The 26,405-nt window shown below is 61.2% G+C and overlaps 1 protein-coding gene across 3 annotated transcripts; it reads left to right on the top strand.

The window, feature by feature from the left end:
* The first annotated feature begins 411 nt into the window (after positions 1-411).
* Positions 412-26,302, top strand: NDRG4 (NDRG family member 4). Of its 3 annotated transcripts, none has more exons than XM_079799891.1 (16): positions 412-528; positions 8,950-9,044; positions 10,565-10,609; positions 17,350-17,455; positions 17,695-17,815; positions 17,904-17,966; positions 18,207-18,267; positions 20,146-20,232; positions 20,314-20,370; positions 20,721-20,824; positions 21,523-21,579; positions 21,673-21,724; positions 22,212-22,259; positions 22,420-22,455; positions 22,558-22,609; positions 24,727-26,302. In XM_079799891.1, exons 2-16 carry the CDS (start codon positions 8,973-8,975, stop codon positions 24,879-24,881), a joined length of 1,116 nt encoding a protein of 371 aa, XP_079656017.1. In that variant the 5' UTR covers positions 412-528; positions 8,950-8,972; the 3' UTR covers positions 24,882-26,302. The 3 variants fall into 3 exon arrangements, with proteins under 3 accessions (XP_079656017.1, XP_079656016.1, XP_079656018.1); XM_079799890.1 differs by lacking the exon at positions 412-528 and adding an exon at positions 808-1,117; XM_079799892.1 differs by lacking the exons at positions 412-528; positions 8,950-9,044; positions 10,565-10,609 and adding an exon at positions 13,901-14,154.
* Positions 26,303-26,405: the final 103 nt, after the last annotated feature.

Below are 26,405 nucleotides of genomic sequence, written 5' to 3'. Positions count from 1 at the left end.
TCCGAGCTGGGGCTCCCCCGTCACCTAAACAAAGACTGCCCCCGGGACCCCCACGCCGCGCTGCCGCCAGAAGATCCGAGGGGCGGGCGGGGCCTCCCTCCGCACCCGGCGGAGTCCGAGAGGCGGGGACCCTTCCTCTCGGCGCCTGCGGGGGGTGAGGAGCGGGAGGGGGGGCGGGCATCCACCGAGGGGCTCCGCTAGGATTCCACGTCGCGGGGTCTCGGCCGCCCGCCAGCCCCTCCACCCGGGGACTCTCCTACCGCGGCGGGAGGCCGTGCGGAGCGCCCGGGACCGCCTCCCGCGACCAGCCCACGCCCGCGGGCGGAGCGCCCACGCCCACCACACCCACGTGGCACGCCCCCCGCGCCGCACCGCCCCCGCCGGCCTCCGCCCCCCGCCCGGCCTCCGCCACCAGCTGCGGCGCGCGGGGAGGGACCCCGGGCGCGGACACCTGCACCCGCGCGGCGGCGGCGGCGGCGGCGAGGTCCTGTCCCCGCCTGGGCGTCTGTCTCGCTCGCATCGCCCTCGGTGAGTTGGCGCCGCCCTCGGTCCTTTTCCCTGGTCCCCTGGTCGCCCTGTCATTGCGGCCGCGGCCGAGCCTCCGCGCGCGACCCATCCCGGCGAGCCGGGCGCCCCGTCGCCGACGCGAGGGCCGCACCCTCTCCTCCGCACCGGGCTCTCCCTCCGCTCTGCCCAGCCAGACGCGGGGGCCCGCGGGGCCACGATCCGGCCGCCGCCCGCGCCTCCCCCACCTCCACGCCCGGGTGGCGGGGCCTCTTTGTTCCGCGGCGGGCGCACGGGCCCCTCCTGTCGCCGCCCGAGTGTCGGCGCACCCACCCCGCGCGCTCCCCCCGCCTCCCGGACTTCACCCCGACCAGGTGGCGGCGGGCGCCTCGGAGGGGTGCGCGGTCGTCCCATTGGTGGATTTTCAAAAGCGTTTTGGAGGGGGGAGCGCGGCGCAGGGGGCGGCGAGAGCGCTCCTGGCTCGGCGGCTGCTCCCGCGGCGAGAGCGCTCTCCGGCTACTGGGCTCCGCGCCGCCCGCGATCCTCTGCCCTGAGCCGGCAGCGCCGGGCGCCGCGATGAAGCTGCTGGGACACAGGATCGAACTGCTGACAGGTACCCCGGCCCTCGCCGCCCTCCGCCGCCCTCCGCCCGCTGCCGTCCGGTTGGAGAGGGGCGCGGCGCCCGGGCTTGGGCGGCTCTGGTTGGAGCTGGCGGCCGGGGAGCGGAGCCAGCCGAGTCCCAGCCCGCGCGCTGCACTGTCCTGCGCCGAGCCCGGCCCCGCCCGACTCTGCTCTCGGTCCCCGGCCTCCGGCGGGTGGAGCACACGGCCGGAGCGCGGATCGGGGGCTCGAGTCGGGTCCCCCAAGGGGAAGGGAGCTCAGGGCCCCTGCCCTCCGGTCAGTGTGGCTCGGTCCCCTGAGACAGGGGCTCCCGACCGCGGCCTCTGATTCCTGCTCCCGGTGACAGCCTGTGCTCCTCGCGGAGTTTTCTGCCGGGAGGAGAGCCCAGCGCCTGGGAAGTGGGGAGCCAGGGGGACCCCGTGGCTGGGGACCCTCAGCCGGGAGCCCTTCTGGAGGCTGGGAGCCACCTGCAGGGCGCTGTGGCCGGAGGTCCCCAGAGGACACTGGGTGTGCCCGGAGGGGGAGGCAGGAAAGGCGAGGCCCGGGGGCCCGGGGACCAGGGGGTTGCAGGGGGGGACACACTCTCCCCGGCACAGGCGGCCTCCGTGGTGGGGCTGCGGAGAGACCTTGTCCGGGGCAGGGGGAGGGGGAGGAAAGGGAGCCGGTGCGGACCCCACCGGCCTGGCTGTGGAGGCGCCCCATCCCTGCCTCCGGACGGACAGAGGATTCCAGCAAATTCCTCTGCCCCCCCGGGAGGTCTGGTCGCGTGCTCGCCGGCGCAGCAGAGCGGAGCGAAGGGCCCTTCTGGGGGAGGGCAGGGGCCGCGGCGTGGGGTGCGCTCGGGAAGCAGAATGGAGTCCGCGTGGGGGCGAGAGGAGGAGAGAGATTTGAGCACGTGGCAGGGTTTGAACTGGACCCTAAAAGACAGGCTTGCTGTTCCTGGAGAGGGGGGTGGCCGTGCAGGCTGGGGGTGGAGGGAGCCGCGGATGCAGAGGCCGGGGCTGTGAGAGAGGCTGGGCCTGGGAGGGGTGGGGAGTGAAGTGAGGCTGGAGGGCCAGGGGAGCGAGGGCGGGGGAGGCGGGGGGAGGTTTCAGGCGGTGAGTGCCGCCCTGGCCGGTTTTGCTCAGTGGTTAGAGCTTGGGCCCCGCGGACTGCAGGGGCCGCGAATGCCTGTTAAGCAACAGCGACTGGTGCTCCTGTCCGCCGCTGGCTCACAGACGGGGGGCGGTGGGGGGGTGTTCCGGAAACTCTGGCCAGGTCCTCAGAGGTGCCCCACCTGAGCCCAGTTAGCCATGGGGCGGGCACCCCCTCCAATCCCTTGCCACCTGTTCCTTGTAGGGCTCCCCTGAGGCAGGCCTGCCCACCTGATTTCAAAGGGAGCGCCCGGCCCGGCCAGCACAGCTCAGTGGTTGAGCATCGACCTATGAACCAGGAGGTCTCTGTTAGATCCCCAGGAGGGGGCGTGCGGGAGGCAATCGATCAATGATTCTCAGTCATCATTGATGTTTCCATCTCCCTCACCCTCTCCCTTCCTCTCTGAAACCAATAAAAATATCTTTTAAAAGGAGGGGTGGGGAGGGGGTGCAGCCGTGGCTGCAGAACTTGTTAATCCCGGAGGGGAAGTGTTTCCAACCGCATGGGTTTGGGGAGCCTTGCATGCAGGACTGAACTCCTGGGTCCCCCTCCCGCTCTCCCCGCCGCAGAGGGCGGCGGGAGGAGTGCTCTCAGGAGGCTGTGCAGGGCTCCAGTGGAGCGCCAGGCTTTGGGGTCCCCTTTTAGTGTGGAGACCCTCATCTTCTGGGTCCAGGGCTCAGGGCCCTTCCTCCCTCATCAGACAGGTCCTAGCAGACTCTCCCAGCCCTCCTAACAACCTGCGAGGTGTGTGCCATTATTTCCTCCTTTTTACAGATAAGGACAAGGAGGCACGGAGAGGTTAAGTCACCACTGTCATTGGCCACAGTTGCCCTGGGAGACAGGGCATCTCCTCCCATCTGTGGTTTTTGCAGCTTCCTCCCCCCCCCCCCCCCCCCCCGCCACCTCTTCAGCTCCCACCTGTCCCCTTCCCTGTCCTACAGATCTGGGTTCAAGCCCCAGCCCACCGCCGGCCACCTGTGTGACTTCAGACAGGTGGCTTCACCTCTCTGACTTCAGTTTTCTGGTCTTCGAGGTGGAACTGTTGACCCCGCCCTCGGAGAGCCGAGTGGCTCCTGAGACAGCACAGGTGACACCTGGCTGGGGCTGAGGCGGGTGGGCACCTCTCGGGCTTCGTCTCCCCTCTTTACAAATGTGTGGTCTGTGTCTCAGCAGTTAGATTTTTAGGAACAAATAAAGATGGTTGAGCGTCGACCTAGGAACCAGGAGGTCACGGTTCAGTTTCTGGTCAGGGCACATGGCCCAGTTGTGGACTCCATTCCCAGTAGGGGGCAAGCAGGAGGCAACTGATCAATGATTCTGTCTCATCATTGATGTTTCTATCTCTCTCTCCCTTTCCCTTCCTCTCTGCAGTCAATAAAAAATATATATTTAGGTGTGTATAGAGGTATTTGTTCAAGGATGGCTATCCTGTAGTTAATGAAGAAAAAGAAAAACTGGAAATAATAACCTCCTAGAGGAGGTTACATATAGGGTATCCCCCCCAAAATCTATACACACACTTTGAGTAATTATAAAGGCAGTGTTTTTTTTAAATACATTTCATTTTCAAAATTGAGCTAGCAGCTGTTACAGTGAGTATACGTTTTTTGGGACACCCTGTAGATTCCAGTGCATTCACATCAGGGAACCCCAGGCAGCTGCGAAGTTTGCTGCCAAAGTTATTTATTCACCTGAACAGATGTCCCCTTATGTAATTATAATGTCATAATAATGGTGATGACAGCTCACGCTTACATGGCATTTGCTATGTGCCAGGCACAGTCCGGAGTGCTTTCTATATATTCACTCACCATCATAACAACCTGTGAGGTGTGTGCTATTATTTCCTCCTTTTTACAGATAAGGAAGATGAGGCACAGAGAGGTTAGGTAACTGGCTAAAAGTCACACGGATGGTAAGCAGCTGGCTGGAATTTGAACCTGGGTCTAAAAGATGTTTCCAAACAGTGTTTTGTTGCCCTAACTGGTTTGGCTCAGTGGATAGAGTGTCAGCCCACAAACTGAAGGGTCCTGAGTTCAATACCCATCAAGGGCATGTGCCTTGGTTGCAGGCTTGATCCCCAGTAGGGGGTGTGCAGAAGGCAGCTGGTCGATGTTTCTAACTCTCTATCCCTCTCCCTTCCTTTCTGTAAAAATCAAATAAAAATATATTAAAAACAAAACAAAACTGTGTTTTGTTTTTCATCTTTTTTTGTTGTTTTTTTGTGTGTTTTTGTTTGTTTTTCATCTTTTTCAGTGTCTAGATTAGCACTGGAAAAGGAGTCAAAGGAGATAATAAAAAAATGTTAACAGTGGTTTTCTCTGGTTCATAGGATTCTATGTGCTTTTCACTTCTTTTTGCTCTTTGGTTTTTCTGACTTTTTCCAGTGAGCATGTATTACATGAAATTCAAGTTTTATTTTTTTAATATATATTTTATTGATTTTTTTTACAGAGAGGAAGGGAGAGGGATAGAGAGTTAGAAACATCAATGAAAGAGAAACATCGATCAGTTGCCTCCTGCACACCCCCTACTGGGGATGTGCCCGCAACCAAGGTACATGCCCTTGACTGGACTCAAACCTGGGACCCTTCAGTCCGCAGGCCGACGCTCTATCCACTGAGCCAAATGAGTTAGGGCCAAGTTTTATTTTTTAAAACCGAAAAGTTAACGGATGGGTAGGGGAAGTGGTCAGTGCTGGGGTTCTGAGGAAGCCACTCCGTGGGAACGCTGAGGAAGAGCACACTCTCGGGAAATGCTTCACGGCCAAAGGTCTTGGTGTTAGAGGAGCCGGGATTGCAACTGCGTGGAAAACACAGGCAGCAGCGACCTCCGGACAGAGGCATTCAGAGCCCCCCCCCCTCCTGCCGCCGCCGTGTGAGGAGGCTTTAGGATACCTTAAACAACGTCCTATTTTCCTTTTAAAGAATTCACCAGAGTGGTCAATGCTTTTAAAAATCTAGGTCTACGGCTGAAAGGGTCAAGTACAAACGAAACGGAGAGTCCCCAAAAGTTCTGAATCACTCATTCTGCGAGTGACAAGTTCCGAAATGACTCTGTGTGTCTGTACAAGGGATGAACAACTCAGCAAAAGCATTACGGAGACTGAGAGCCACGTTTCTCATCCTGGGAGGAAAAAATTACAAATAAGGAAAGAGGGGAAGTTAGACTCCGCAGTGTGGTGTGGAATGGAATGAAAAGTATCAGTCCGGCTTGTTTCTTTCCAACCCGGCCCGGCAGAGTGGCTCCCGCAAGGCAGCGTGGCAGGAGGGAGAAGGGCTGCTGTGCCGTCAGCGAGGTGGTGAGCACCGGACACGCCATCACCACAAGCGCATCCGGGGCGTGGGGGTCAGGAAGCTTGCCCCGCGGGACTCAGAGAACCCGGATTTGCCCTGAAGGAGATGGGAACCCCAGGTGTGCGCATTGCCACCGGACTCCACAAAGCTGTCTGGGCCAAAGGAATAAGAAAGGCCCCGTTCGGTCTCCAGGTGCCGTCGTCCAGAAAACGTGATGAGGATGACGATTCCCCGAACAAGCTCTGCATGTTGGTTACCTGGGTACCTGCCACCACTTCCAAAAATCTACAGGCAGCTCGTGTGGATGAGAACTAACTGCTGATGGTCAAAGTTATAAACCTGCAAAAAAAAAAAAGGATCAGTATAAATTCCTGATTTTTTTTAGTAACATATTTTATTGATTTTTTACAGAGAGGAAGGGAGAGGGATAGAGAGCTAGAAACATCGACCAGCTGCCTCCTGCACACCCCCCACCGGGGATGTGCCTGCAAGCAAGGTACATGCCCTTGACCGGAATCAAACCTGGGACCTTTCAGTCCGCAGACCGACGCTCTATCCACTGAGCCAAACTGGTTTCGGCTAAATTCCTGATTTTATAATCCATACAAATGGATAGATATAGACGTGTGTGTGTTAGTATGCTCATATATCTTTTCTTTTTTAAAATATATTCTTATTGATTTCAGAGAGGAAGGGAGAGGGAGAGAGAGATTGAAACAGCAATGATGAGAGAGAATCATGGATCGGCTGCCTCCTGCACTCGCCCCACGGGGGATCAAGCCCACAACCCGGGCATGTGTCCTGACCCCGGGAATCAAAGCATGACCTCCTGGTTCATAGGTCGATGCTCAACCACTGAGCCACATGGTGCCGGCAGGCCATAGTGACGCTTTTTAAATCATAACTTTCCTAGGGAGAAACTTGTCTGCCCCTCCCCCGTGGGAATGTCTGCCCTGGCCTCTGTTCCCGCGAGCCCCACGTTTGAGAGCCCCACTTCCCCACCTGCTGGGCCCCGGCTGCCTGTGTTCCCTGGGCTGAGACAGTCCCAGTTCTCTGGATCCTGAGGTTTCTCTCCAGCCCTCTTCCCCCGCGCCCTCCATCACTGGCCACCTGTCCCTGCACTGCCCTCTCAGCCCTTTACAGAGCGCCGTCCTTGGAGGCACGGTCTCCTGGGTGGTTTCAGAACAGGCCTGGGTGAGGACGGGGACACCCCTGGGTGAGGACGGGGACACCCCAGTGCTGCCGGCAGTTAATGGAATGGGGTGCTCGGGGAGGCTGGCGGCTAAAAAAGTCCTAATGGGGAAGTGTTTTCCAGGGCGGACCCTTCTGTTAGCCCCCGACCCAGATGGCTGGCTGAGTGAGCAGCCCTCAGAAAGGATGGGAGAGAAAGGGGTGGGGGCGAGGGGAGAGAGGATGCCTTGCTAAAAATACCGCCCATCTGGATCGTGTTAACTGGTTTCCCAGGAAACCACTGGGAACCAAACGCTGGGGCATGGCGTGGCGATGCAGGGACCCGGGGCCCTGGGTGGGCACGGGCCTCCCTGCCTGGCCTCTGGGGACGAGGCTCTCCCAGGGGCTCCCCCCACCCCCCGCTCTTCTCCTTCCAGGAGGCTGGGTGACCAGCAGCTCCCAGCCCAGCGTCCGCATACCCCAACCCCAAACTGGACTCGCGGGGTTGAGGCATTGAGGCGTCATCTTTGCACCGCTCCGGAGAGCTGAGGCTCCGAGCTGGCGGAGGGGAGGAAGCCCAGGGAGGGCCTGGAGCTGCAGCCTGGTCTCGGGACAGCCCGGCCACCGAAACCGGTCCCCTCCCTGGGCCCCAGGCAACCCCTGGGCCTGCTTCCCAGTCACTGGGCCTCCCACAGGGAGAAGCCAGCGCAGCGGGGTGGGCAGGGGTGGGATGTTGGGGGGAGCGGGGTGCGGGGTGCGTCTTTGGACCCACCAGGCCTGCAACAGAAATATGTGCTCTTGACTGGAATCGAACCCGTTACCCTTCAGTCCTCGGGCCAACGCTCTAACCATTGAGCCAAACTGACTAGGTCTTGCTATTTTTTTTTTTATGTTGTTTTCCCCTGAGTTCAGATTCCAGGCTGCAGGTTTTAGTCTTCCACCGGAGATAATGCCTGTTAACTTGAGGATGTACATCCTCCCAGGCTTTTCTGTGGGGCTGTTTGTATTTCTCATCATTTGGATAATATTGTCTGTTTTATAATTGCCTTTTCTGTTTATTGTGACACGCGCGTTTTCCCATGTTGGTAAAAATCTTTGATAAGTCACCGACCCATCGTCCGTGCTAATGCCCTATTCATGGACACCTAGCGTCGTCCCGTTTTCCTCTCGTTTTATAAATGGTGCTCTGGTGAGCCTTCCTACAGATCAAATCGTTAGATGCCCTCTCGGTCCCTTAAGAAATTTCTCCCAGGGAGAGAATTGCTGAGTCCAAGAGTGTGAATCTTTTAAATCATTTTAATTCAACCTGCAAAGCTGCCCTCCGGCAAGATGTAGCCATTTACACACCCACAAGCAACATAAGGAAAGTGCCGGCTTCAGAACGTCTTAGCCAGCACTGCGGTCTGCCAGCTCCATCGGCCAAAATAAGGGGTCTATTTCTCATCGGCATTTCTTTAACTTCAAGTGAGCTTTTATGTTTTCTTGCGTATTTATTGGCCAATGTTAATTTTTTAAAATACATGTTTATTGATTTCAGAGATGAAGATAAAAACAGCAATGATGCCCTAACCGGTTTGGCTCAGTGGATAGAGCGTCGGCCTGCGGACTGAAGGGTCCCAGGTTCGATTCCGGTCAAGGGCATGTACCTTGGTTGCGGGCACATCCCCTGTAGGAGGTGTGCAGGAGGCAGCTGATCGATGTTTCTCTCTCATCGATGTTTCTAACTCTCTATCCCTCTCCCTTCCTCTCTGTAAAGAATCAATATAATAAAAAAAACAGCAATGATGAGAGAGAATCATTGATGGGCTGCCTCCAACACGCCCCCCACCCCCACCCCCGGGATTGGGCTGCCACCCTGGGCATGTGCCCTGACCAGGAATTGATCCATGACCTCCTGGTTCGCAGGGCAATGTTAGTTTTTTATAAATTTCTAGTTTATGTCTAGGGCCCGGGCCAGGGAGGAGCCTGCAACCGAGGTACGTGCCCTTGACGGAAATTGAACCCGCACCTTTCAGTCCACAGGCCGATGCTCTATCCACTGAGCAAAACCGGCTAGGGCGAAACAGGCTTGAACTTTTAAGAAAACAAATACCACCGTGACATGCAGAGCCAAGCAGGGAGCCCTGCGGACCGAGCCTTGCTGCCCGGGCTCGTGCTGGGAGCGTCAGGGCAGGGACCGGGCGCCCCGCCACAGCAACCCCAACCTCGTCCTCCCCGCTCCCAGGGCTCCTGCTCCACGACGTGACCATGGCCGGGCTGCAGGAGCTGAGGTTCCCCGAGGAGAAGCCGCTGCTCCGGGGCCTGGACGCCACCGAGCTGGTGAGTCGCCCTCTCGCGATCCTGGGGCGGAGAGCGCCCCCTGGTGGCCAAGAAGGGAACCGCGCGTCTTCCCTCCGGTCTTGCCCCCCAGATCCTCCCCGGGGGGCCATCCGCAGGCCAGGAACACGCAGGCCACCTGGGAGCCTAGTCCAGCCAACCTCGCTGCGGCTCTGGCTGTCTTTGCGGCTGGGGGGCTCTTTCTAAAAATTTTAAATATGTTTGTATTGATTTTGAGAGAGAGAAAGAGAAAGGGAGAGGAAGAGAGAGCACAGCAATGATGTGAAAGCCAAACATCCATCGGCTGCCTGGGAGGCTCTTGAGAAGTGTTATCCCCGTTTCAATAATGAGAAGAACACCGAGGCCCAGAAAGGTTAATTCACTTGGCCAAGGCCACACAGCAATCAGGGGATGAGGCTGAATTTAACCCTTGGTTCTGGGAGGCCCAGGGAGGTACCCGCTGGGCAGTGCTGTGTCTAGCAGGGCACAGTGCTTCCCCAGCTGCTGGGCCTTTCCTGCTCCCCAGCTTCTCTGTCTTTTCTGCGCAAGCTCTGAGGTTTGAGGGCAAGTGTCACCAACAGAGTGCCTCCAGGGGCAGTGGGACCGAAGCACTTGAGGTGGTTATTTTGTCCCATGAGGCCCTAGGGTTAGATTCCAGAGTTATTTCTACCCTTTACTTCCATTGGTTCCCCCCCGCCCCGCCCCCTTTAGGGAGAGTAGAAGAGAGAGGGAAAGACAAAGAGAAGCATCAATGTGAGAGAAACACATCCATTGGTTGCCTCCTGCATGAGCCCTGACCAGGGCCCGGGCCAAGGAGGAGCCTGCAGTACGTGACCGGAATCGAACCCGGGATCTTTTGGTCCACAGGCCGACACTCTGTCCACTGAGCCAAACCGGCGAGGGCTCCCCCCTACTTTCTTGTTGTGGTGACGCCTGGCACGCTCTCCCTCCCTGCAGGGAAAAGCTGTGGGTCCACACTCATAGATTCCACACCTTGTGGCCTGTGGCTCGGCCTCTCTGAGCCTCACCCTTCCCTCCTGTCAAGGGACATCTTCACATTTTCCGTCAACAGGGAAATCGATGTGAGCAGCTGCTCAGGGTCTCCCCCGCCAGGAACTTCTAGCCCGGCGCCCGGCCTTTGGGAAGCCCTGGGTCACTTTTGTTAACATTAAGATGAATGGGGTCCTGGCCCAGGTGGCTCAGTTGGTTGGAGTGTTGTCCCATGGACCAGAAGGTCTCGGGTTCGATTCCCTGTCAGGGCAAATGCCTAAGTTTCGGATTCAGTCCTGCTCTGGTGTGTGCAGGAAGCAACAGATCCATGTCTCTCTCCCACATTGATGTTTCTCTCTCTCTCTCTCTCTCTCTCTCTCTCTCTCTCTCTCTCTCTCTCCCTTTCCTCCCTCCCTTAAAAAAAAAAAAAAAAAAGGAATGGGGAACAAGAAGCTAGTCTGCTCAAAGCCAAGCCCATGTGGGCCCCTGGCCAGCCAGGGCCTAACGCCCACCCCCTCTGTTTGCTCCCACAGGAGAACTCTGACGCCTTCCTCTTGGCCGAGGACACAGACTGGAAGGTAGGACTCAGCTACCTGATCTGGGGGGCCGACAGCTGGCTGGCCCCTGGACCACCCAGCCTGGTCCCTGAGGAGGGCCACACCCTTCCATGTGCCTCAAGGGACAGGGGCTCGGCACTGAAGCCTCCAGGGCCACCCTCACTGTCCACAGTGGCTCTGTCCCCTGCCCCCCTCCCCCGCCCTCCGTCCTGAACAGAAGGGGGAAGGGAGGCCTGGGGGAGTGAGGATGGAGACAGGAGGGAGGGATGCTGTCATCTGAATCAGCATTTTCCTCCAATGAAAGCCAGGCTGATGCTCCAAAATAGCTCCCTGTTTCCATGGCAGCTGTTGCCAGGACAACCATGTCCTCTTTAGCGTGATGCCAGATTCCCAGTGAAAACTGAAATCGCCCTTTGTTTTTATTCCTTCTCACCGTGATTTCACTCACTCAGCCAGTCATTCCTCCCCGCTGAGTCCCGTAGTGGCCATTTATTCCCGGGTCTCGGAACCCGTCTGGCAGCAGACACACTGGGAGCCTCTCTAGATCCGGGGCCCCCCTGGCCACCGACACACACTGAACCAGCTGAGACCCTTCTGGGCCCTTCCTCCTGGCTCGATGGAACTGGCCCCCCAGGCCTGGGCCTGACTTCAGTGTGGGTCAGTGTCCAAGCCCCAGGACAGCCCCAGCCTCGTGGTCTGCAAGGGTGACGTGGCGGTGGGGCGACGTGCTGGCTCCTCCCCAGACAGCAGCTCTGCAGCCAGGCTCCGCATCTGTGAGCCCGGCCTGGGTCACGAGCCCCTTCAAGGACGCCAGAGCGTGCTGGCGCTCCAGTCCCCCAGGAGTTCCAGCTCCAAATACAAAGGCCCTGGAGCTGGGAAGGACAGGAAGGGCTTGGGAAGGAGGGAACAAGCAGGAGACCTGGGAGGGAGAGGGGAGGGATGTGGCCACGAGATAGCGAGGCCCAGCCAGAGGTCTGGGCAGGCATGTCCTCCTTGTCCTCCTGCCCCGAGAGAGGGCGGGAATGTGTGGACCCCTCCCCAGGAGGGCGCCGGTGACATCAAACCCCAGAGCGGCCAGTCCCTGCCTCATCTTCCTCATCTGTAAAGTGGGAGTTAAGGAGATAAGAGGAACACGTGTAAAGCATTTGAGTAGATCCTGGCACGTGGAGATATTCCAATACGAATTTGCTACTCTTTTTGTAAAAAATTATTTCTTTGATTGATTTCAGAGAAGAAGGGAGAGGGAGAGAGAGATAGACACATCAATGATGAGAGAGAATCGTTGATTGGCTGCCTCCTGCAAGCCCCACACCAGCAACCTGGGCATGTGCCCTCACCAGGAATCGAACCCTGACCTTGCGGTTCACAGGTCGATGCTCAACCACTAAGCACGCCAGCCGGGCGCATTTGCTCCTCTTAATGATGCCCAGGTGCTAAGGTGTTCGTAAGCTTCAGCTTCCGGATCCTTCCTCATAGGTTTGTGAGCATCGTGTGTTATCCGTGCAGCTACCTGTGCACAGGCACTGCTGTTTTCCCACTTACAGATGTGGAGGCTCAGAGAGGTTGACTGACCTGCCCAAGGTCACACAGCAGAGATGTGGCAGAGCTCTGTGGCAGGACTGGGTTCAGGTAGCAGGTCCAGAGCCTGCCTCGTGCAGCCACAGCTGCACAGCCTCCAGGGAAGGGGCCAGCAGTTTGGGAAGGCACATGGACTGTCCCATTTCTTCCAGACATGGCCAGGGCCCGGGCAGGAGTGGGGTCAGGTCCAGAGTGATGTTTGCAACTTGTTCTCATTCTCATAGCATCTGTGTGTGGAAGGCACACTTCCTGTTGTTCAGTGGAGGAGCCTGGGGCACAGGGAAGTGAACCCTTGCCCAAGGTCTCCCAGCTCGTGGGTGGGGAGCTGGGACTTCAACTCAGGGCTGTGGGTGTGAAGCAAGTGGCTGAGCAGAAACGGGGCCACAGCTTGGAGTGGGCCGTGTCCGAGGTCAGCTTCTCACCTGAGTCCAAGGGCGGGAAGGCCACTCAGCGGTCAGAGGTTGGAGCGGGCATAAGATTGGATGGGGACCACGGAGGAGCAGGGTTTGGTGGCAGAGAGGGTGGAAGGCCACCTGTCCCCACTTTGGGAAGCAGCTGGGAGGATCTTGTGGGCTGTGCCTTTGCAGCTGCCTCAGTGGCTGGAGCCTCTTCCTGTGTCCATGTGGCTGCAGGGAACAGGCAGAATAGCCAGGATGTGAGGGGCCCGGGACACCCCGTTCCACACCCTGGCTGCCCTGGGCAAACGCAGGGCCCAGCGCTCTGGGCCAGGCCTCCGAGCGAGAAGTCAGAGAGGGGGCAGGGAAAGTTCTCGGTGCCCCCCCAGGCACAGGCATGCCTGGCAGGTGTTGACAGGCCACTAGGCACCCGAGAAGGGAGGTAACTGCCCGCCCCACCCCCCACCCCAAGCAGCCAGCCAGTGTGCAGGCTGGGGCGAGTGGCGCGGTCCTTCAGCAAAGAGACAGAATGGGGGCACAGCGCCCAGCACCCCTCCCTTCTCCGCTGCTCCTTCTTGTCCTTGGGCTCCCTCCTCTACCCCCTCGCTGGCCTATTTCCTCTCGTCCTCTGCTCTCCTTTGCTCCCCGTCTCCTCTGTTTCTCTACCTGCCCGTCCCTGGCTAGCACCCCACCCAAAGCCTTGTTTCTGGGGTGGCGTCAGGGCATGGGACCCGCGGTGGCTCCTGTGTGCTGCCCCCCTGAGATCGGGGAGCCAGGCCCCTGCTGGGTGGGTCTTTGGGAGGTGGGCAGGACCTCAGTCCTGGCTGCAGGATGGGGGTGGGGAGGGCAGAGCTGGTGTGTGCCCCACCAGACTCTTGGTCCTGCAATCTACCCAGGCCCCTGTGTTCAGAACCCCCATTCTGCAGTGTGGACAGGCACTGGGTATGCATGTGGGCAGCATGGGGGCTGCCCTAGGGGAGACCCTGGGTGGGGGGAGGAGGGGGAGAAGACCTGAGTGACTTCCCACATACCCTCAAGGCTGTGGTCCAGGCCCTCCTGATGTGGAGGCTGGGTTTGGGGCCCCTCAGGCCTCCCCAGGCTATAGGTCAAGGGCACACCTGTGCGGTCCATGAGAGGCTCGCGGGTACCCGACACAGGGCCCACCTTCCCAGGACCCCGTGTGCAGCGGGCTGCAGCCCTCCGTGCGTGTCTGTGTTGCTGGGGGCGTGGGGATGCAGAGGCTGGGGACCATCCAGGATGCTGCGTTGCTGGGGGTGGGGGTGAAACTGGCGCAGGGCTGGGTGAGCGAGGACCTCAGGAGCCAATGGGAGCCAGGTTTGTCTCCCGACAGCCAATCTGGAAGCGGGGGCAGCGGGCCGGCGAGTGGCTGATCCGAAACCCCGCGGGGAGGAGGGACCGGCCTAGGGCGGGCGGCTCCGCGTATAAATGGTGCCGGCGCGGCGCCCGCTCTCCGCGCTGCTGGTTTCCCCGCTGGAGCCGCCCTGCCTCCGGACTCCGTGACTCAGGCCTTTGTTCGCTCTTCCTTGCGAGGCTGTCACCTCCCTCGGAGAGATGCCCGAGTGCTGGGATGGGGTGAGTGAGGGCTGCGGGGCGGGCAGGGAGTCCGAGGACGGCGCCTCCCCGGCCGCGGTCGGGTGTCAGCTCTGCCTCCGGCCGCCTCGCCTCGGGGAGAACCAGGCAAGGCCAGCGGGTGCTGGTCTCGCGCTGACCCCGGCCTGCGGAGCGACGGGGAGGGAGCGGGTAGCTGCCAGTCAGGGTGTGGGGGGAGGGCTGGCATTTGCAGAAGACGCACTGGGCTGGGACTTGGCTGCAGGTCCATGCGGACGCGTGCCAGCGAGTGGACCTCTCCCTGCCTGCGCCCTGCGCCTGGCACGTGCCCGGCTGGTGGCGGCCCGGCTCCCGGGACCTCCTCAGCCCTGGGGAAGGCCGAGTCCCCGCGCGTGTGCGGGGTCCGTGCGCGCAGGTGTGTGTGCGCGCAGGCGTCTGCGCTCCCGGCCCCGCGGGCTGTCTTGTTTGGGTGGCTGCGCCCGCAAACCGCAGCCTCTTCCTTTCTTGGGAGGCGCACGCTGCCCCTCCGCGGCCCCCGGGGCGCTGCAGGGAGGTCTGGGGCGAGTGCTAGCCGGGCCTTGAGGCCGGGTCCCTGCAGGGGGGCGGGGGGGACGCGGAGAGGTCAGAGGGGTGGTAGTGCCTTATTTTGGGGGTGGGGGGAGGCAACGGGCGTCCCCAAGTGGGCTCCAGGGCGCCTCCTCCCCCCTGGCAGCAATGCCCAGGGGACTGGTCTTCCTCAGTGAGGGGAGACGGGCGCACCGGCTCCTCCACCCCCGGCCCGGGCTGGCTTTGCCCGGTCCTTGGACCACCGCTCGCTCGCACCCAGACAAGACGCAGCACGGCCGCGTCTGCGGAGCGATGGATGCGGGAGACTGGGAATCAATCGCAGGAGCGCTCCCACCACCCCGAAACCCCGCGCACTGAAATGCAGCTCCCAGGGCCGCAGCCTTCAAGGTCAAGGGCGAGGGGAGCCGCGCAGGCTGAGGGGTACCGGCTGCCGCAGCGCCTCCCGCGGCGCCCACCTGGGGGCGGGGGCGGTGACGTCACCAGGAGCCAATGGGAGAGCTCAGTCCTGGGTTGGGGGCTCCAAGGGTGTCGGGCTGCCGCCCTTGGGGCGCCCGCTGTGTGCAGCGCCCCTCTCTCCCCGCCAGGCTGGGAGCTCGGCTGGGTCTGAGCCCCTGGGCGGGCGGGAGGGGGCAGCCCAGGGTACCGGGCTGTGCGGGAGCTCCCCTGCCCCTCCCCCCTCCATGAGCCGAGGCCCCGACGGCGTCCCTGTCCCTGGGGAGCTGGGCCTCAGTGGGGCAGGCTCTGCAGCGGGCCGCGTCCAGCTGCCCGGGGATAGTGATGGGGAGGCCACCCCGGGGCTGGGAGGGGACAGGCGCCCCCTCACTTGCACCCACGGACTGCCTGGGTGTGAAAACTGCCGCCCCGCACCCCGACTTGTGCCTGGAAGGGCGACAGTGACCCGTGCGCTCAGGAACTGCCCTTCATGCCGCAAGCGCATTGCAGCTCCTGTTCAATGGACTCCCCTCCTGCTCCTAGCCCCGCCCTGCATGGGGGGCACCCCTCCTGCTCCAGCCCCCCCTCCATGGGGGGCACCCCTCCTGCCTCCCAACCCTCCTGCCCCCCAGCCCGCCCTCTAGAGCTGAGGGGTGGGGAATTGGGGGTCCAGTATGGCGGAGTCTCTCCGCTCACACTTGATCTCAGAAAAGGCAGTCTCCGGCTTACCCGAGGTCTGCACCTGGCAAGGCCTGCACCCCCCACCCCCCCTTCGGCCTTGACCTTGGGCAGGCATTTCCCCTTTGCAGCCTTGGTGTGCTCCTCTGTGGCTTAGGTCCCTGTGGGCGTGCAGCGTGTCCAGTCAGTGGTCAGCGAGCAGGAAGTGTGGCTTGTTGGTAGCCCTGAGGGAGGACAGGCCTGGGACGGGGGAGGCTGTGGTGAGCCTGGGCCCCCCCAGAGGGTGACAGGGTGTCTCTCACAGGACCTCACAGCAGAAGGGTGGCTCCCAGGGTGTGGCCTTTGGCCGAGGGGCTGGCACCACCTTGTCACTCCCCGCCGAGCTCAGACCCGAAAGGCCAGTCCCCAGGAAGCTGTCTCCTCCCTCCCGAGTCTGTCCCTTTCACGTCGGGGGGAGGAGCTTTGGTTCTCTTTGAACCTAAGTGCCCACCACGGGCAGACCCCTGGCACACAGTAGGTGCTCAGTCATGTGCTGTTTCCTTCCTGCCCTGACCCTAACCCCACCTCCAGCTCAGTGGCCAGCTCCAGGGCTCCCGTGGCCGGGCAGGCCCGTGTATCCAGCTCCATTGGCCCCTGGGGAGTCTCCCCCTCGAAAGGCCAGGAGTGACCGGCTTGCAGAGGGACCGGCCAGCGGGGCTCCTCCCAGGCTCCGGACAGCCCAGCCCAGCAGCCCCCTTTCTGGGCGTTCTCCAAGTGCTGAACACCCGCAGACATGCGCTCCTTTAGTTCTCAGAGTCCCTCCCAGAGGGCTGGGCCGAGGCACAGAGACGGGGTGAGCCTGGCCGAGTCACACAGTAAGGGGCAGAGCAGGTCTCGAACACAGCGCCCAGCTCCTGCTCCTGAAAGACAACTGAGCAAAACCAAGGGCGTGAACACGGGAGTAGCCCGGAGCAGCCACAGCCGAAGGCAGGGGGAGGGGGAGAGGAGGGTGTCTAACGGGGCTCTTCCCGAAGGAAGGCCTTGGGGCTCGCAGGGAGGGGCTTCACGTGGAAGGCAAGAGCCTGCAGGTGTGGGTGTTGGAGGCGGGGCCGGGTTGGCCTGGGTGGTTACAGAGGACGGAGGACTGAGGGTAATTTCCTGAGCAGCAGCCCTTTAAGGCTCCTAGTGGGGGAGGAACAGGTGAGGGTGGGCCTGGGGCAGGGGTTGGGGAGGGGGGGCAGAGCTGTCCTAGGGAGATGGGCAAAGGGGCCTCCCTGGACTCCGGAGGCTGCGTGCAGCAGGGCCTGGGCCCCGACAGCTCCCCCACTGGCTGGTTTGGGAAGGGGACCAGGCCTTTCCCATCCATTGTCCCTGTGCCGGACCCGCTGCCCCGGGAAGGGTGCTCCGTCCGCTCCGTCCTCTCTGCCGAGAATGTGATGTCCCGCCCGTGGGGCCCGGAGGCCGCCCCGCAGGCCCAGCAGCTCCAGGCTGCCCCCCAGCCCTTTCCCCAGAAGAGCCAGGAGCGGGGACCGCCCAGAGCATCTTGGCTCTCTCCCTCTCCAGGAACATGACATTGAGACGCCCTACGGCCTTCTGCACGTGGTGATCCGGGGCTCCCCCAAGGGCAACCGCCCGGCCATCCTCACCTACCACGATGTGGGCCTCAATCGTAAGTGTCTCCCTCCCCCGCCCCCGGCCTCACCCGGCCGTTCCCCACCTCAAATGTGCCAGGGGAGCGAGGCCTGCCCTCCTCCCCGCTGAGGTCCCCGCCCACTCAGCTCTGTGTCCTTAGCCACTTGGGCCTTGGTTTCCCCACTGGACCGCGAGGCTGACCACCTCCGCCTTGCCCTCCCCCTTGGAGCCGGGGCCTCCCCACCCCTCCGCTCAGCCACAGGTGTGTCTTTGCAGACAAGCTGTGCTTCAACACCTTCTTCAACTTTGAGGACATGCAGGAGATCACCAAGCACTTCGTGGTGTGCCACGTGGATGCGCCCGGCCAGCAGGTGGGGGCGTCCCAGTTTCCTCAGGGGTAGGTACCCGAGCCCGCCCCCCGCGCAACTCTCCCCAGCTCCGCGCCCCAGGCCACACCTGGGTCTGACCTCCTGCCCCTCCCACAGGTACCAGTTCCCGTCCATGGAGCAGCTGGCCGCCATGCTCCCCAGTGTGGTGCAGCACTTCGGGTGAGTCCTGCCCGCCCCGTCCCTGTGCCCACCGCCGCCACACGGCCACCAGGCTCTGGCTGGGGTCCGAGGGCTATGGGTGGGGTCTGCTCAGATGACATTTAGGGGAAATGGCACCGCTGGCCCTAGAGCAAGCATGTCAAACTCAAAGGCTAACACGGGCCGAATAAACGAGGCATGCGGCCCGTGGGCCGAGAGTTTGACATGCTTGCCCGCGTGAACATCCTCGCTCTCCTGCAGGTTCAAGTACGTGATTGGCATCGGAGTGGGAGCCGGAGCCTATGTGCTGGCCAAGTTTGCAGTGAGTTTCCCCTGCACACCCCACCCCCCACCCCAGGGCTGGTCTTTTCGGGGCGGCCCTTCAGCCACAGTGACTTCCCTGCTCTTCCTTCCTTCTACTCCGCCTCTCCCCACTTCCTCTTCACTTGGAAAAGCCTTTCCTTCCCCTTTGTCCCTAAGGAAACTGTTTTCTTAAGATTACTTTTTCACCCTGGCTGGGTTTCTCAGTGGTTAAAACATCAGCCCTTGGACTGAGGGTCTTTGGTTTGATTCCCAGTCAAGGGCACATACCTCCATTGCAGGTTCAATCCCTGGCCCTGGTCGGGGCTCGTGCAGGGAGGCAACCAATCTCTCTCTTCTCTCTCTCTCTCTCTCTCTCTCTCTCTTTCTCTTCCCCCCCCCCCCCCCCACCCCTCTCTTCCACTCTCTACAGAAATCAATGGAAAAAAATATCCTGGGGTGAGGATTTTTTTTAAAAAAGGTTACTTTTTCCATACATTTCCTCAAGAGTATAAACCATAACTTGCTTAACTACTATCTAAAGCCAAAATTTCTGTTATCAGCAAACTACACAACTAATTGCACTAGCCACAAGATAAGGATTATCCTAATCACTCATCCACCAATTAGGGTAATATTTAAACATTTAAACCATTAAGTGTAATTTCTTTTCTTTTTTTTAAAAAATATATTTTATTGATTTTTTACAGAGAGGAAGGGAGAGAGATAGAGAGTCAGAAACATCGATGAGAGAGAAACATCGATCAGCTGCCTCCTGCACAGATGTGCCCGCAACCAAGGTACATGCCCTTGACCGGAATCGAACCCGGGACCTTTCAGTCCGCAGGCCGACGCTCTATCCACTGAGCCAAACCGGTTTCGGCCATTAAGTGTAATTTCTGTTTCAATCAGAAATTACACTTACGTTCAGTTTGCGAGGTTTTAATGAAAGTCACATTTCAAAAACATCGTGTCGGGTAGGAGCCACAAGCTTTTCATCCCTAAAAACAAAAACTTCGTTTTCAGGATCCAAAGGATTTCTTTCTTCCAAAGAAATGACCGAGTATTTTCAACTCTCGTTTCAGTCCCAACACTTACACGTTTTGTTAACTGTAGGCCAGGCCCTGCCACCCCACACTGGACATCACATGAGTATTGGATGCAGATGGCCCCCTAAACACGGGCAAACGGTGGGACAGAAAATGTGGGTCCCACGTCTAACCAAACCGGCTCGGTTCCATAATCAACATCACTAGGGCTTCCTTGTCTGTAACCGCAGAGAAAAGAGATATTTTATTGAAGATGTTTCATCCTCAGTTCTATAACAGCAGCCTTTCCAACGATATATTGAAAGGGGTGAAAAACAGTGATATAGCCCGGCTGGCGTGGCTCAGTGGCTGAATGTCCTTGACCTATGAACCAGGAGGTCACAGTTTGATTCCCAGTCAGGGCACATGCCTCTGTTATGGACTTGATTCCCAGTAGCGGGCGTGCAGGAGGGGGCCAATCAATGATTCTCTGTCATCATTGGTTTCTCTCTTTCTCTCTCTCTCTCTCTCTCTCCCTCCCTTCCTCTCTGAAATCAATAAAAATATACTTTTTTTTAAAAAAGTGGTATAGGCATAGATTCAAAATAAATCCACGAATTTTGAAAGCTCCCAGGAGGGCAGGCTGAGCCGGGCAGCTGGAAGTGGAGCCACGCAGGTCCCCCGCGGTCAGGGTTGGGTCATCAGTGGCATCTAGAAGCTGTTACAGAGCGTGTCCTCCTCCTCAGACCCTCCCCACCCACCCGCTGTGAGAGAGGCAGGGCCAGAATTTCACAGCCTGACTAGCGGGTGGGAAGTTTGGGGCTCCCTGCCCCTGTCCCGCGCCCCCAAGCCCTGTCTTCCTTTCCCGGCAGCTTATCTTCCCCGACCTGGTGGAGGGGCTGGTGCTGATGAACATTGACCCCAATGGCAAGGGCTGGATCGACTGGGCCGCCACCAAGGTGAGTGTGGTCCCCCTGGCGGGGCGGGGCAGGGCGGGGCGGGGAGGGGCGGGCTCACACTGACCCCACCTTGGCCTGCAGCTCTCGGGCCTCACCAGCACTTTACCCGACACGGTGCTCTCCCACCTCTTCAGCCAGGTAAGGACGTGGGGCCACCTCACGGGAGGGGGGCTGGCCGGGCTGGGGGTCTCGGGGGGCCTCATGGCTGCTGAAGGGCCCGGTTCTGCCCCTCCCAGCCAGGCAGGAGGAGGGCCGGGGGTTATGCGGCATCGGACCTGCCTCGCTCTGACCTCTGCTGTTGGCCATGAGGCTGGGGCCCCTGAAAGACAGGTGTGGGGAGACCTCCCACAGCTCCGTGGAGCCTGCCCTCCTTGGGTCCCGCCTCCCACCTTGGGGGGGTCTCCCCCTGCCCCCACCCTGCCAGGAGCAGCCCCCTCGGAGCCCGCGTCCCCATCCTCGCTCTGTCTGTCCCGTCCTCTCGGGCCCAGGAGGAGCTGATGAACAACTCGGAGCTGGTGCAGAGCTACCGGCAGCAGATCGGGAACGTGGTGAACCAGGCCAACCTGCAGCTCTTCTGGAACATGTACAACAGGTGTGGGCGCGGGGCTCAGGCCCGGAACCCCTCAGTACAGCCCCCCCCACCCCCGGGCGCAGGCACACTGTCCCCAGGATGCAGAGGAGCAGAGTCAGCCTCCGAGAGGAGTCACTGCTTGCCCAGGGTCACCCCCGTGAAGGGCAGAGGGAGCAGGACTTCATTCCTCCTCCTCCCCAGGCATGGCCGGCAGGTGCCATGAGGACGTGGGGACATCCCGACCCCCACACCTGAGCCTGGCGTGTACATGGGAGGAGGTTGGATGGTCTTCATGCTGTGCTCCTTGGAGCCCCTTGGGGGGTTGCCCGGCAGGGAAGTGGCCAGGCCCCCTACTCACCACCTTCCCTTCTCTTCATCCTACACGGACTTGCTAAGCCCAGCTGCGTGCGGGGCGGGGAGGATCCGTGGAGAATGGGAGGCCCGCATCCCACAGCACAGGTGGCACTTAGTGGCGGGGGGGCAATTTGAAAGCTCCCTGGCATGTGTGGGTGTCTGGGAAGAAGTTTGGGGGTCACACATGAAGGGAGCCCTGAGGCCCCGATTTATGCAGCACAGCCCAGGCCTCCAGGGATGTGGGGCCCTAATTGCCCCGGTTGGGGGATGGGGTGGGATGGATGCGATGGGAGGGGATGGGAGGGGATGGGGAACACCCCCATCCAGTCCTGGAGTGACCATTCTGCCTCTCCCTCTCCCTGCAGCCGCAGAGACCTGGACATTAACCGGCCTGGGACTGTGCCTAATGCCAGGACCCTCCGGTGAGTGCCCCTCGCCCTCCAGCCTGCCCCTGCCGCCCCCACCGCCCCCCCAGCCTTCCCAGGCCAGACAACCCTCCCCCTCTGTGTCCGCAGCTGCCCCGTGATGCTGGTGGTCGGGGACAATGCGCCTGCTGAGGATGGGGTGGTGAGTGAGGGGGTGGGGACAGGAGTGAGGGGGCCGCTGGGCTCCGGTCAGCGGCCAGTCCTTGACCCAGCCCAGGGACACCTCAGAGACGGGGGTGGTGGGTTCTCATCCTCCCCCACATGCCAGGCCTCCCTCCTTCAGCTGAGGGAGGCCTGGAGGCCTAGGGGAGCTGGGCCAGGGCCAGGCCACCTCCCCACCCCCAGCAGTGGGACCCCACCTCCGTCTCCACCCACTTCAGGCCAGAGACTAAGACCTCTCTTTGCTCTAAAATGCGGCCCCTTCTTTGGGGAACAAGTCATTCCTGACCACAACTGCACCACTGTGTGTGGGGACCGGGTGGCCTCTCCTGTGGGAACCCTGGGAGAGGGCAGCCTGGGGCTCCAAGCTCTGGGGAGAGAATTTGCATTGGCACTTGGGGCCGGGGGCTCCCCGGGCCCCCCAGGGGCTGGGTCCCTTCACTCCGCTGCATCTGGCTCCTCGCCCTTAGGTTGAGTGCAACTCCAAACTGGACCCCACCACCACGACCTTCCTGAAGGTGAGACCCTCCTCCCCAGCCCTGGGCCCAGCCTCGGGGAGAGGCCTGCCTGGCGTCCCGGCCGGCCGGTATATCTGGTCAGCCGAGCCTGTCCAGGTGTGTGGGGGCCAGGCGAGGCTTGGGGTGGCCCTGCTCCGCTCACTCCCCTCTCTCCCTGCAGATGGCAGACTCCGGGGGGCTCCCGCAGGTCACACAGGTGAGCCTCAGCCCTCCCTCCCTTGCTTAGGCTGGGGTGGGGGGCCTCGTCCCGCCCCCAGTCCTGGACAGCCCGTCAAGCATGTGCCTGTCCCCCCTGCAGCCCGGGAAGCTGACTGAAGCCTTCAAGTACTTCCTGCAAGGCATGGGCTACAGTAAGTACCCGGCACCCCGCCTCCCAGCGACCCACAGGCCGCACCTGTCGGGTGCTGAGCAGCCTGTGGGCAGGGCGCCCTGGGTGGGGGCCTGGGTGCTGGGTCTCTCTCTGCTGCCAGGGCGTCTTCACCTCCGTGCCCACTCTCCTGGGCCGGGGAGGCTTTGGGCACCGTGGTATGGCCTTCACCTCCGTGCCCACTCTCCTGGGCCCTGGGGAGGCTTTGGGCACCGTGGTATGGCCTTCACCTCCGTGCCCAGCTCTCCTGGGCCGGGGAGGCCTGCCTGAAGGTGTCACACACCCACCACCCAGGGCTTTGTCACCGCTGGGAGATGGGCACGGAAGAGCGGGCTTGGAGTCTGGGCCGGGGAAGGCACACGGGCCATGTGGGTGTCGGGAGAGCTTCCCAGCAGCACCCGGCCTGGGCCTGGGCCCCCAGCGCTGGGAGAAGAGCGCCTCTCCCCGTAGGCAGCTGGGGCTGGGTGGCATTCTGAACATCCTGGGGTGTAGGGGCTGCGGGCAGCACTGGCCCCCGACGCACCCCTCCTCCCTTCTGTCTCCAAACTCCCCCTGTGCTCAGATTCAGACTGCACTTGTGAGCCCCCAACGCGCACACGCACACACATATACATACACACGCACGCACACACACATACATACACACGCACATGCACGCACCTCCTCCACCCCTGCTGCACACACCTGGCTCCTGGTGGAAGCAAACTTCCTCTCCCTGAGGTTTTGTTCCTCTGGGCCTAGGGAGGGGGAGGGGGAGGGGGAGGGGGGACAGGCCTGTGTGGGGAGGGGAGGCAGGAGCCCCATCCAGGGGCCTCGTCTCTGTGAGGGAGCCTGGAGCTCGGAGCATCCCCTCAGCATCTGCGGGATGGGGGGATGGGCAACGCCTGGCAGGGCCCCGGGAGAAATGCCACCAGGCAGCCAAGAGCCGGGCGGGACTTGGGAGGTCGTGCAAGCCTCCCACTTCTGTCCCTGGGGGGCCTGAGACCCAGCAGAACGGTGAGGGCGCTGGGACAGACACGAGCCCCTCAGTGCCGGAGAGGCGGGGGGCGGGGGGGGGGGGCGCGGTGAGAGGTGCCCCCTGCTGTCGGCGCTCCCAGGGCCAGGCCGAGGTCAGCCTGTGCTGTGTGGTTCCTTCCGTGGCTGCTGCGTGGTGGGTGGGCAGGAGTGGGCTCCCTGAGGCCCTGGCCCTGCTTCCAGCCCTCAGCCTGTCCTTCCGTCTCCTCTTGGGTCCATCTCACCCCGTGCCTCTCGGACCTCGCTCCTCACCGTGCTCTGTCTCCCCTCCCCGCCCCTCCCGGCTGTCTTCTCTCTTAGTTGCGTACTTGAAGGACCGGAGGCTGAGTGGAGGAGCAGGTAGCCCCGGAGCCCCCGCCCCCATGCATGGCCCGCCCGGGCTCCCCTGCTCCTCCCTCTGGCTGCGCTGAGCCAGCGCATCTCGCTGTGGTTTGGAACCTTCTCGCGTCCCGCTCGTGCGCAGATCCTGGGTGGCCTGGGCTTTGCCCCTTTTTAGGGCTCTGGATGGGCTGGGCTCTAGAGCAGTCTTGCTCCCGGGGAGCCGTGGGCGGTGTGCCTTCCGGAGCTTCGGCAGCTGGAGCCAGACCCTCCCGAGGGCGGCCCAGGCCCGGCCCGGCCCCAGCGGAACAGGTGGCCAGATAAGTGAGGAGGGCTGAGTCTTGCTTGTGAAACTCAATGAGGCAGAAATGGGATTTAGGGCAGTTTGTCCTCCTTTGCAGAATCACCCCACTCTCCCAGCCCCACCACCCTCTCCAGGCAGGCCACGCTGAAATAATGCCCCTCTACCTTCCCCCAGCTCAGGGAGAGCTGGTCAACCCCCACCCATCCTGGCCTTGTCTCTGGCCAGCTGTGGGAGAGGGTCCTGCTGGCACCTGTGGACCCTGCCCCGGCTCCGGCCCGCTCACTGTCGCTGGCTGCATGCCTCGGGCTGGCAGAGCCGACGCCAGAGCCCCGGCTTGGGACGGGCCTCTGTGCCATCGGAAGAACGGGTCTCGCTGGCCGCTTTGCTTGCGTGAGTCCTTCTCCCGCCTGTGGTGCCCGGCCCTGCCCGCTGGCCCTCATGCCCGGCTCCACCTCTGTCCACAGTGCCCTCGGCCAGCATGACCCGGCTCGCCCGCTCTCGGACCGCATCCCTCACCAGTGCCAGCTCGGTGGAGGGCAGCCGCCCGCAGGCCTGCACCCACTCGGAGAGCAGCGATGGGCTGGGCCAGGTCAACCACACCATGGAGGTGTCCTGTTGAAGCCCTGGTCCCCTGAAGACGCCCATGTGCCCCCACCCGCATCGAGGTCCCACTGCCACCCTCGCGCCCACCGGCTCCTTTTCTGTTTTGTTTCTTTCTGTGAGGGCGAAGGGAGGAAATGGGGTTACAGCTCTCAGATGCTACAGCAGAACAGTCTCCAGGGGGTCCCCAGGCCCCACCTCACTAACCTTGTTGACCTGGCTAACTTGGGCCCTTTCGGCCAAGTCCCGCCAGCCAAGGAAGGCTGAGTCCCGCTCGGGCCGGGATCCAGGATAATATCCGGGGTTAAAGAAAGAGCATGGGATGACCCCTCGGGCAGGCAGGTTTGAAGGTGGGACGGAGTTGTGAGGTGATGGGTGCAGCTCAGGCACTGGCATGAGAACCAGGAGAGGCAGCAGGGAGCCCTGGAACACCCCCACCCCCACCCCAGCTCCCACCAAACACATCTGATTCTGTCTCATAGCACATATGACAATCATCTGAACAGGAGCCACAAGGGGGCGCTCCTACAGGCCTCTTGCTGGTACTGCAGGGCCAGGCAGGCAGGGGCCAGGCAAGCATGGGCTGAAGGGGATTTCTCTGTCCAAGGGAAACAAAACAAAGGACCTTGAGGGCAGGAACCCCACAGGCTGTCTCTTCCAGCTCACACACACCCCGTCACCGCCTGGCCCTGGCCCATGCCTGCGCCAGGGCCCCAAAACAGGAAGTCTCCTGGTCTTCCACCTCCATGGGGACCTGACTTGGGGCTGAGGTTAAAGGCTGGGATAGCCAGTGAGGACTGCGTGGACCCCTGCCTGCCTTTGGGAGCCAGCATGTGGCCACAGGTGGCAGTGGCTGGAAGTCCCAATAGATCCCCTTTTTGCCCCCAGGTTCCATGAAGGACAGTGTGGCCAAGGCCGCCAGAAACATGGTATTTCTCGGAAGAGTTCTGGTAGAGTTATGCCAGCATTTCACCTAGGCATCCCTAAGTAAGGAGAGAGAGTTTCTGTAGAACTGGTCCAGGGTATCAAGACTTGCGCAGGCCCCATCCCATCTCAGCCCGTGGAGTGGCTTGGGCTGGGGCTTTGCTAGATCCTGGGGCAGGAGGGGAAGGTTCCTGCAGTGAACAAGGACCAGGCAGAGGAGAGAGGCTCCCCACACACCCTGCCCCCTCCTGCCACCTAAAGCCCAGGACTGGGCCATATATTTCCCATCCACCACCTTATCAGGTAGAACCTCTGGGCCCAGAAACCAGAAGCCATTTGTCTCAGAGCCTGAATCAATTGCCACAAACCCCCCAACGAGTAAAAGGAAAGGGGAGAGAGCTATGAAAAACGGAGGGCCGGGGTGTGTACCAGTATGTTGGGGAGGAGGGTGTGCTCTGAGGCTGGGAGGTTGCCCATATCCACGTTTCCTCTGCACACATGCTCCCCCCCCCCCCCCAATAATCTTAAGCCATTGCTAGACTTCTCTAGAGCCTGGTGGAGTGTTAGTCTGTCCCCAGTTCTATTCACTCACGTGCTTCCTTTGAATATCGAATGTGAC

The sequence above is a fragment of the Cnephaeus nilssonii genome, assembly GCF_951640355.1.
Source record: "Cnephaeus nilssonii genome assembly, chromosome: 20".
Taxonomy (NCBI): domain Eukaryota; kingdom Metazoa; phylum Chordata; class Mammalia; order Chiroptera; family Vespertilionidae; genus Cnephaeus; species Cnephaeus nilssonii.
The sequence above is the reverse complement of the archived record's forward strand: the minus strand, read 5'-3'. Positions and strand labels throughout refer to the sequence as shown.

Bases quoted from the DNA above. Each gene is read 5' to 3' on its own strand.
- NDRG4 (XM_079799890.1), top strand. From the start codon at position 1,081: ATGAAGCTGCTGGGACACAGGATCGAACTGCTGACAG. The intron at 20,825-21,522 runs GTGTGGGCGCGG...CTCTCCCTGCAG, and splicing joins TTCTGGAACATGTACAACAG to CCGCAGAGACCTGGACATTA. The intron at 22,260-22,419 runs GTGAGACCCTCC...CTCTCCCTGCAG, and splicing joins CCACCACGACCTTCCTGAAG to ATGGCAGACTCCGGGGGGCT.